A 9,666-nucleotide genomic window follows, 5' to 3' on the forward strand; every position below is an offset into this window, starting at 1 on the left:
GAATCTCTCACCTGTAAGATTGGCACATGAGGCAGTAGGCGGGGCCGCCCACTTCCAACCAGAAGACTATCAAAATAAAGGGCTGTCAAGCCCTTGATTTGTTGAAGTCCATCTCTTTGTTTGATGGACTTAGAGATTACAGAGATGGTGTAGGATGTTAGTAAGATAACAGGGTTAGTAATAGGTTAGTTATATAGGGATAGTACTAGTCTCATGGTAAGTAATATAAAGAAATAGGTAGGGTTACAAGCAATTTAGGGATAGGGACATGGTTAGTCAAAGGTTTATGGTAAATACTAATAATAGCAATAGGATTTTTTTAACAATAAGGTTTGGTCTAGGGCTAGGTTTTGGTTTTAGGGATTGGGATTTCCTATTGCTGATTAATGATCGGACTAACACTGCTACACTAGTTCTGCAGTACAGTAAGAGTGGAACAGTAGGTGTCTTCAATTATGCCCAAGAACTCAAGGTTGGCCTGCTGCAAAGATGCTTCAGATGTGTCAACCAATAGAATAATATGCAGGCCTATATATATATTGTTACATTTAAGCCCGTGAACTCAAGGTTGACCTGCCAAGATGTTTTACATGTTAGAGCCAATAGCCTCAAATACAGGCCGATATACATATTGTTACTTTTACGTTTATTTACTATCAGGTGGTAACATCCGTATTATGTAAGTTGTAGGGTTTTGTCACTTTTGTTATAAAGACTTAAGATAATGATGCGATTGTAGTAATGGATTTAGTAAGCATGTTTCAATGTAATGTGATTCTGTACTGCGTCATGTAATTACCTGCCAAACAGTTGTCTGGCCTGCCTGACAACCCTTTGCTTATTGTCTTAAGACAAAAGCCTCATGCTGGAAAGAGCTTAGATTTTATCTGATGATATCTAAATAAAAAAATGGATGGAATGTACGGAGAAGGTCAAACTCAATTAGTATGCTATCGTAGACTGTGGTATAGGCCTAATATAATTTATCTTGCATGTGTCGGCGTGTATGTGTGTGTTTGTGTTTGCGTTAGTGTTCTCACTTCATCAGTTCACCTAGCTCTGATGCTGTCTGAGAAGAACAGCATTCTTGGTGCTTTAATCTCTTGATCATAAACTGCCAAGCGAGAAGGAATTGTACCAGAACACCCATGTCTTCTATGGGCCATAAGAAATAATGGTGGCACAGGTTAACTCATATCCAGAAAGGGGGCTAATGGTATTAGAGTTCATTCTTCCTTCTGCCCCCTGGCCTACCAGAAAAAGCTATAATATCCTCCCTTTTTCATGCATGCCTTCTGTAATAGCGACAATCATTACAATAACACAATTCTTCCCAAAAAAGGCTTTGATTTTTATGATGTGCACAAATTAATCTGTGAATGATTTGTAACCAGAATCATATCTCTGGCCTTGATTTATTACCTCTTACTCTTGCACGGAGGACGCCCAGCCCCAGTGACGGTTTGCCCCTGAATTCACTGTAAACCTTCTGGCGATAAAGCGAGTGCGGCCACCAGCGCGCAGCGCCATCCAGTGGACACACACGGTACTTCAACACGATCAGATGAATGGAAGAAAAAGAGACATCGACAACACATTGTGCTGTATATCCAATCATCCTGCTTTTAATACAAAGTCAAGATACAATATCTACATCCATGGTTTGAAAGGAAATAACATGTACATAGGCGAGGAGAATGTCTTCATAAGGTCAGTCCCTCGATAGATTTTTATGCTTCCTCCGTGTGCCCGAAATATATCCGTTGACACGATCATGATCAGATATTCAAAACCGAATAACATATTGTATATATGCAACACAATGTCAAGACGGGTTTCGACCACACAAATTTCATATCAGAATAATTTCAAATTTTATGAACAAAAACTTTGAGCATTGAACAAAAATAATTGGATGCCTTATTTCACCATCACTTGCTAGCATGTGCTTTAAAGGTTCATCAAACTAAAGGTTAGTTGTGCACTGGCTTGAACCCCGACCCACTACTCTGCTTCATAGAACTATGTTCGCTGTCTTCCTATATCTAATATTATATTTAATCATCATTTTATCATGGTCAACAATGTTGCTGAATTATACCACTTCTGGGGAACTTTAAAATTAATCTAGCTAGATTTAATATACATTTGTAGCTAACTAGGACACAGTATCAAATAGCCCCCTCAACAGAGTGGATACTAAATACTAAAGCAAATAAAAAAAAGCACCAAAAACTGACCTTGAAAAACCAAATAAACAAACTAACATAATACAGAAACATTGGCTTGCCGAATAAACAAGTAAACATGTTGTTGGTTATATTTGATATCCCAAAATAAATAAATGAATAAAAGTAAAAAGTAACAAAATAGAAAGATAATAAATATTTTATTTAAAAAAAGAAATATCAAATAAATATGACAAAAGTGAACTATAACAATAAGGCTTCTTTTGTCGACAGTACGAACTACTTCACATCCAACCTCACATTATATCTTGTGCTCAGGCATATGTTTCTGTACTGTATAGTAGTCCGATGATGTCGGACTATATCTACAAACCAGCGGCGCTGCCAGGAGGTTCTTGGTTCTGGAGCCGCGTCCTGCTCATAATGACATTGGAACGACGATGATTATATCTCCAAATAATGAAAGAGAACTTTCAATATCAAAAGACTTGCGGTTTAGTATACTGGATTAGAAGGTTAAAGTGGAAGATGTTCTGTACACAAGGTTTTTTTGGGGTAAATTCGACATCATGTGGCAATCTGTCATACCGTTGTGATTGGCTAAAAGGGAGGACACTTAAAGACCGACCATCATGTTTAATCTTTAATTTTTTTCACGTTATTTTACGCTATCCTTACTACAACCCTTAAAGTCGCAATGTGTAACATTTTAACTTGCTCGTGGCATTAAATGACCTGGACATGTATGTAGTCAATGCTGATCGATAGTGATTTCTAAAAGGGTATCAATAAAATCACACCCTATAACTGATATATTCCACAAATAAGAAGTGCTGGCCAGCCCGTACTAATCTCTGTGTTTATCTCACTATCGACACTTCGAAAATCTCCTCCCTCTCACGCCACTCAGCCAGCCGAGCCACGCTAGCTCAGGTCACACAGCATTACAGCCTGTTAGCGTGGACAGAACACTGTTATCTCCTTTTTAAATTCTGAAAGCCGCCCTCCTACTCACTGGGAGGGGCCCAGTCATACACATTGTGACTTTAATCATGTAACATTTCGCACTGGTTATGAATCCAACTATTTTCTATAAATTGATCAGCCTGATCCAGCTGTTCACATCCGATCACACTGTAGCCAGAATGTCCGACAGCAGCGGCTGAAGCAACACGAGGAGACACCACGCGCTAAGCACACAACAGAAATAAAACAGCGTGAAACGTTGAGCAGCATGTTGAGAGACACAGCGATGAAATCTGTTCAACCTATAAGGCAAAAGACATAGAAATCGTGCAACCGTAACGCAACGCACAACCGCGTGGATCGTGGCTGCGGGAATGGGACCAGAGAAGAAAAGGAAGGAATGAAAAGAGAGTGAAAGAAAAAACAAGGAAAGACGTATACATCGGATGAGTGTCTTTGTTAGTATCACTTATTCACAGCCCATTGCTGGCGGACACGATGAATGAGTTCTCGATAGAAGAGTGGCTTTTGCATGGAGGACGGTAGGTCTATACAGTAGCACACAGTATAAGTAAGCTATAAACCTCCAGCCCCACGGGGGGGGCTAAAGCAGGCTCTAAACGCCGCTGTAGTGAGGCTCAATGCTCCCGGGGATAGTGGTGGTTAGTAGGTGGGGCCCAACCAGGACCAACCCAAACTCCAGTGTTCATCTCTTCAGGATACAGGACGTAAAAATGTCAAAGATCTGCTGACAACCAGTGTGTCGTTGTGTTGTTGTCGTTGTTGTTCTCTCTTGGCACTGTGGATCGGGGGGGGCGGGGGCGGGGAGGGGAAACGAAGCATCCATAACATGCTTTTTTTTAAACAGTCCCCTTGATGGCAAGTCAATCCGTAAAAGTGGTTTAATCTGCTGAAACAAAGCCTTGAACTATCTGTGGCAACGGCAGACGCCTCTAAAACAGACTCACAGACACACAGACCTTTGCACTTTGTAACTTTTTGTACATCAAATAAATAGATACAAATTTTGAGGATTAAAAAGCCCATCTAGGGTGCAGCAAATATTCAGGCTCTTTCTAGTTAGTTTTTTTTTGTATTTTTTTTTTTTTACAGTTTGTCGTTGTTATTTTATACACATAGTAGAGTATTATAATTTCCTGGAGATTCTTGGAGATAGCTGACCACAACACACACGGGTAATATACATCCTTCACACTGGAACACTGAGGTAAGTATATTGAGTACACGGTTAGTCCCACAGCCCACCACTAGCTTGTAATGGGAGCGCTGGGTTTACGTTTTGGGGGGCGGGATGGGGGGGGGGGGGGGGGGGGGGGGGGGGGGGGTGCTCCTTGGACATGAGAGTTCAGGAGCATTTGTTTGTTTGTTTTGCGATCGTCATTGAATTTGGTCTTAATCGAAGGTTTTGATTGTAAGAAGGGTTGGTCTCCTCTTCCTCTCGTCCGCGTTCAGTCCCCTCTCTGTCTTGTTTGTTTGTGACCTCAGAGCAAAAAGAAAAAATGAAAAAGGAAAGGAGGAGGAGGGAGGAGGTGCTTCTGGTCCCTCTCTCTTCATTTATGTTGCATAGTGGTCAAAGCTCCCCAGGTATTCCAGCGCCGCCTGGTAGCAGAACTGGTACTCGTCCTAAAGGAGGGAGGACACGGCGGTTTGAAGAGAGACAGAATGAGTCGACGGCGTATAAACTATATGAATGGCTGCGTGACAGGCAATCGGAGCGAGGCAATTGGTTCTCCGCCGTCTTATTCTCACAAATGCTACCCTCTGCAAGTGAATCATTTTTGTTCAATGACACATGTCATTGGATATAAATCGACATGGCTGATTGTGACAAAACGGTGCAAAATACACGGAATCTAAGAAATGGACGGCCAGACATTATCTTGACTTTTTCAATCAAGGTACCAAAACTATACAAAGCTGTCCATCACTCTCCGCTGTCATTCATTTGGAGGTCTTTTATCTTATCATTAGCATTTGCATCAACACTTTGATTTGTGATTTGACATTCATCAAACTCACGCGTGATCCCTTACCATTTAAATTGCACAATGCTAACAAACCCCATACCATTTCTGTGACTTCATTGGCGCAACACGCTCGTGTGAGGACCCCGAGCCCTTGTTGACACATACCTCCGTCTGCACCATGGCGGGCCTCTGCGTGCGCAGCATCTTGACAGTCTGGAAGATGTCCACTGCGCCCTCGTACCGCATCCTCTCCAGCACGATGCTCAGGGTGATGAAGACGCCGGTCCGCCCCACGCCAGCACTGGGACCGACACACTCAACCAATCAGCAGTTGTTGTGACAATACCAGACCCCCCCCCCCCTGTGTCCCAGCTGTCAGCGGCTGCTGAGGAGGGATCCCTCGTCTGTGTTCCTTCTCAAGGTTTCTTCCCTTGGATTTGAGGGAGTTTTTCATCGGCCTTTCGGGGGGCTCAGGGGTTCGGAGGTGTGGTGTATTGCGGGCCTGGGAAGTGCTTTGAGACTCTAACTGTGATACAGGGCGGTGTCAAATGGTTGACTTGGTTGCTGTGAAACATTTCTTGTGTTGTTGTTTTTCGGGGCATGACGTGTGATAGAGTTAGGTATAAAGTAGAAGCTTATGTTAGACTCGACCTGACAGCTGCGTGACATGCGTTGTGTTTCAGAGTATGACATGCGCTTATAAGTGGGTTACTTATACACTGGAATGAGATATTACCTGCAGTGAACGCTGATTGGTCCATCCTGGCCAAACTGCTCCTTTGTTTTGTGCACTTGACCAATGAAATCGATGAAGCCTTCACCTGACTTGGGCACACCTTGCTCCGGCCAATCGGTGAATTGGAACTGACGGACTGTGCGTGATTGGCCATCCTACAGCAGACAAGGAGCCGATTAGTCACTGCAAAGACTGAACAAGATAATGTTATCCGAGCTGTAAGAAGGTATCTTGTCGACTCACATTAAGGGTTTTTAGGTCTTAATTAAGTGCTCGTTTATACCGATAAAGTAGATCCTGACAATGCATTGAGTGAAAAATAAGTTAACTATCATGTTTCTTCAGGATAATTACTGTAATCGGACACTGGGCTCGTAGCCGAGGTTAACTCTCATATCTCCTACGGCCCTAAGCTTTCTTTTGTCAACTGCTCAGTATGCAATTACATCTTTCTGCTCCGCTCCGCCTGCCTGACTCCCTTTTAATGGAGATCAATAAAGCATCTTGTCAATGGGGCATCAGTCCAGGAAAGGCTTAACCTGAGTCTATCTAGATCTACACACACACGCACATGGACACATGCACGCACGCACGCACGCAACTATGCATTCAAACACACATGGACACAAAACAAAGTGCATGTGCGAGTACAAGCAAGAATACACACACACACACACACACACACACACACACACACACACACACACACACACACACACACACACACACACACACACACACACACACACACACAGACTGGGTGGAGGGTACCTACCCGGGCGTCGGTGACTTTGAACTCTCTGAGGATGTACTGCGGCATGTTGTACTCGGCCATTGGGTCCACCACAAAGTACTGGTATCTGGCTGAACGCTCAGCCGGCCAGTACTGGTGGCACTTCTCCTGCAGGAACACACACAGCAGTATGGTCAACACATGTCAGGGTACGCTCCAGTGGTTGGGGTGTGGGATATTGTTTGCATGTGTGAAAGAGAGTGAGAGTGTTTGCAAGTGCATTTGGGTCTATAACCATGTCTTATTGTGTGTATTGACTGTCTGCAACTGTGTGTGTGTGCGTGTGCGTGTGCGTGTGCGTGTGTGTGCATGTGTGTGTGTGTGTGTGTGTGCATACCCGGCCCATCTCTCTCAGTTTGGTGAGCATGACCACGATGGTGGAATTGTGCTCCCAGAGCATCCTCCAGAAGTCCTCTGTAGTCTCAGCCAGCGGACCCTGGGTGGCGATGTACCCTCTCTGCTGCCTACAAATCACAAGCACACACACACACAGACACACAGACAATGGAGCCATCGTAAGTATACAAAGTACGTCTCAGTCTGTTCTGTCCATTGATCTGCCTCTCTGGCACTTTCATCCTTCTGTCCGTCTGTCGATGTATTTACTTCCTGCAATCTTGTTGACAAGCAACTTCCTTCTTCCATTCTTTCTTTCCTTGTCGCTCTCTCCGTCCCCTCGCTTTTATCTTCCCTTCTCTCGGGCCCTCTCTCTCTCTCTCTCTCTCTCTCTCTCTCTCTCTCTCTCCCTCTCCCTCTCCCTCTCCTGTCTCTTTCTAACGATCGACCTTCCTTTCATTATCCTCCAAAGGTGGGTCAGGCTTCAGACAACCCACCAAGTAAACCGAGGGCCAGTCAGACCGGAGCATGTGCATGTGCATGGGCAAAAGAAGTGCAGCTCTCATCAGAGCTGCTCGCACTGCTCCCCTCCTCCAACGCGGACCACCGGCCTGACAGCGAGTGACAAGGCGGGTGCGCCGCGGCGAGAGCCCTTCCACTCTGTTTGCGTATCAAGTGATCACGAGAAGCCCGCGGGCTCAGGTCGCATTAGGCGCACGCGGCCGTACCTGTATCCATCGATGTAGCTGGCGTTGATGTAATCGGAGCCCTCCAGGCCGCGGATTGGCTGGAGGCACACGCGCGTGGTCTCGTAGGGCATGATGTTCACCAGGCGGTTCTTGAATTTGTTGCACGGTAGGTTGGCTGTCACAAAGCGGGACGTATGGGCTTTGGTGTTGGCAAGCCGCTAGACAGACGGAGAGGGGGACGGCGGGAAAGCGAAGGGAGAGAGGTGAGCGAGTTGTACAGGAAGAGCTACTGTGACATTCACACACTATTCCTGGGACTGAAATGCGTCTAAATTTAGCCTTTCCTCATGAAAATTTTATTACAAATGTCTAAGTCTACCGAGGCAATCCATCAGGCCGCTCTCTCGGCTCAGACGGCTTCGCCAGCGGGGCTACGGCTGGGTCTGGGTTCTGGGTCAAAATCATTTAACACGGGGAACCTAAATGGCTTTGTACAGAAACGTCTGCTCAATATAGTACATTTATTATCTTCGATCATTTGAAAAGAAAACACTTTATTTATCTATCCCCCTAGTGCACACCTCCAACCCTATACTATTCTAACCATAACTCCCCCCAGTCCTCCTCCTCTTCACCTACCCCTAACCTTGACCTCCAGCTCCCTACCTTGACCTTCAGCTCCCTACCTTGACCTCCAGCTCCCCCAACCTTGACCTTCAGCTCCCTACCTTGACCTTCAGCTCCCTACCTTGACCTCCAGCTCCCTTCATGAATTCCTGCTCCTCTAATCTTGACCTCCAGCTCACCTTGACCCCAAACTCCCCTCACCTTGACCTCCACCTCCCCTTCCCCCCCAGCCCCCCTCACCTTCACCCCAAGCTCTCCTAACCTTGACCTCCATCTCCCCTCACCTTGCCCCCCCACCCCCCTCACCCCCGCCCCCCTCTCCTTGCCCCCCCAGCCCCCCTCACCTTGCCCCCCTGTCCCCCTCACCTTGCCCCCCCGCCCCCCTCCTCACCTTCACCCCCCGCCCCCCTTACCTTGCCCCCCAGCCCCCCCTCACCTTGAACTCCAGCTCGGTGCCGGTGACGTGCTCTCCGGTCTCCACCTGCGAGAGCTTCTGCATGTAAGAGTAGAGGCTCCGCGCGGCCACCTCTGTGTTGCCGCAGGCGACCGCCTCCAGCAGAGACTCGTGGATGAAGCTATACTGGTCCTCTGTCTGCACCATGTAGTTGCGCTGGGAGCGCATGAGCGTGACGTGGCCGTACACGTCCACGGTGCGCTCGTGGCGAATGCGCTCCAGCATGGCGTCGATGACGATGAAGCAGCCGGTGCGGCCCACGCCGGCACTGGTCCAGGAGAGAGAGAGAGAGAGAGAAAGAGAGAGAGAGAGAGAGAGGTATTTAGAATGAGAGAGGAGAGAGAGAGAGAGAGGTATTTAGAATGAGAGAGAGAGAGAGAGAGAGAGAGAGAGAGAGAGAGAGAGAGAGAGAGAGAGAGGTATTTAGAATGAGAGAGAGAGAGAGAGAGAGAGAGAGAGAGAGAGAGAGAGAGAGAGAGAGAGAGAGAGAGACGGAAGGTATTTAGAATGAGAGAGGAGAGAGAGAATGAGAGATGGAGACGGAAGTAGAGAGAGAGGTGGGAAGTGGGAGGGATGAAGAGTGGAAGAGAGAGGTAGTGTGAAAGAGAGAGAGAGTGGGAGAGAGGAAGGAGGGAGAGGCAGTGAGAAAAAGAGGAAGAGAGTAGGAGGGACAGAGATAGGGAAAGTGTAGGAAGGAAGTCGAGCGTTTTAGGTGAGGTAAACCCCTGAGTGGACGCAGTAGTGTTTCAGAAAGAAAGTTGCTTGTGTGCGTGATTCTTTGTGTGTTGAGTTATGAAATTATAATTAATTTTGTGCATCATCTAGTTCTATTTATTCAGGGCTAAGGGTAAGTGTAGGTATTGTGTTTATTCTCCTGTGTAAATGGCT

General features: G+C 46.3%; 1 protein-coding gene across 1 annotated transcript in view; it reads right to left on the bottom strand.

Annotated features, from left to right (window-relative positions):
* Positions 1-1,597: 1,597 nt before the first annotated feature.
* The window catches only part of LOC132463108 (receptor-type tyrosine-protein phosphatase S-like), a 28,218-nt gene continuing 20,149 nt past the window's right edge, over positions 1,598-9,666 (bottom strand). The window contains exons 23-29 of the mRNA XM_060059048.1: positions 8,761-9,046; positions 7,737-7,915; positions 7,010-7,136; positions 6,655-6,780; positions 5,880-6,034; positions 5,309-5,444; positions 1,598-4,799 (exon numbers count right to left, since the gene is read on the bottom strand). Coding sequence (XP_059915031.1) covers positions 4,731-4,799; positions 5,309-5,444; positions 5,880-6,034; positions 6,655-6,780; positions 7,010-7,136; positions 7,737-7,915; positions 8,761-9,046 — 1,078 coding nt within the window. The 3' untranslated portion in view covers positions 1,598-4,730. The remainder of the gene's footprint in view (positions 4,800-5,308; positions 5,445-5,879; positions 6,035-6,654; positions 6,781-7,009; positions 7,137-7,736; positions 7,916-8,760; positions 9,047-9,666) is intronic.

This window comes from Gadus macrocephalus, chromosome 8 (assembly GCF_031168955.1).
Source record: "Gadus macrocephalus chromosome 8, ASM3116895v1".
NCBI classification, from domain to species: Eukaryota; Metazoa; Chordata; class Actinopteri; order Gadiformes; family Gadidae; genus Gadus; species Gadus macrocephalus.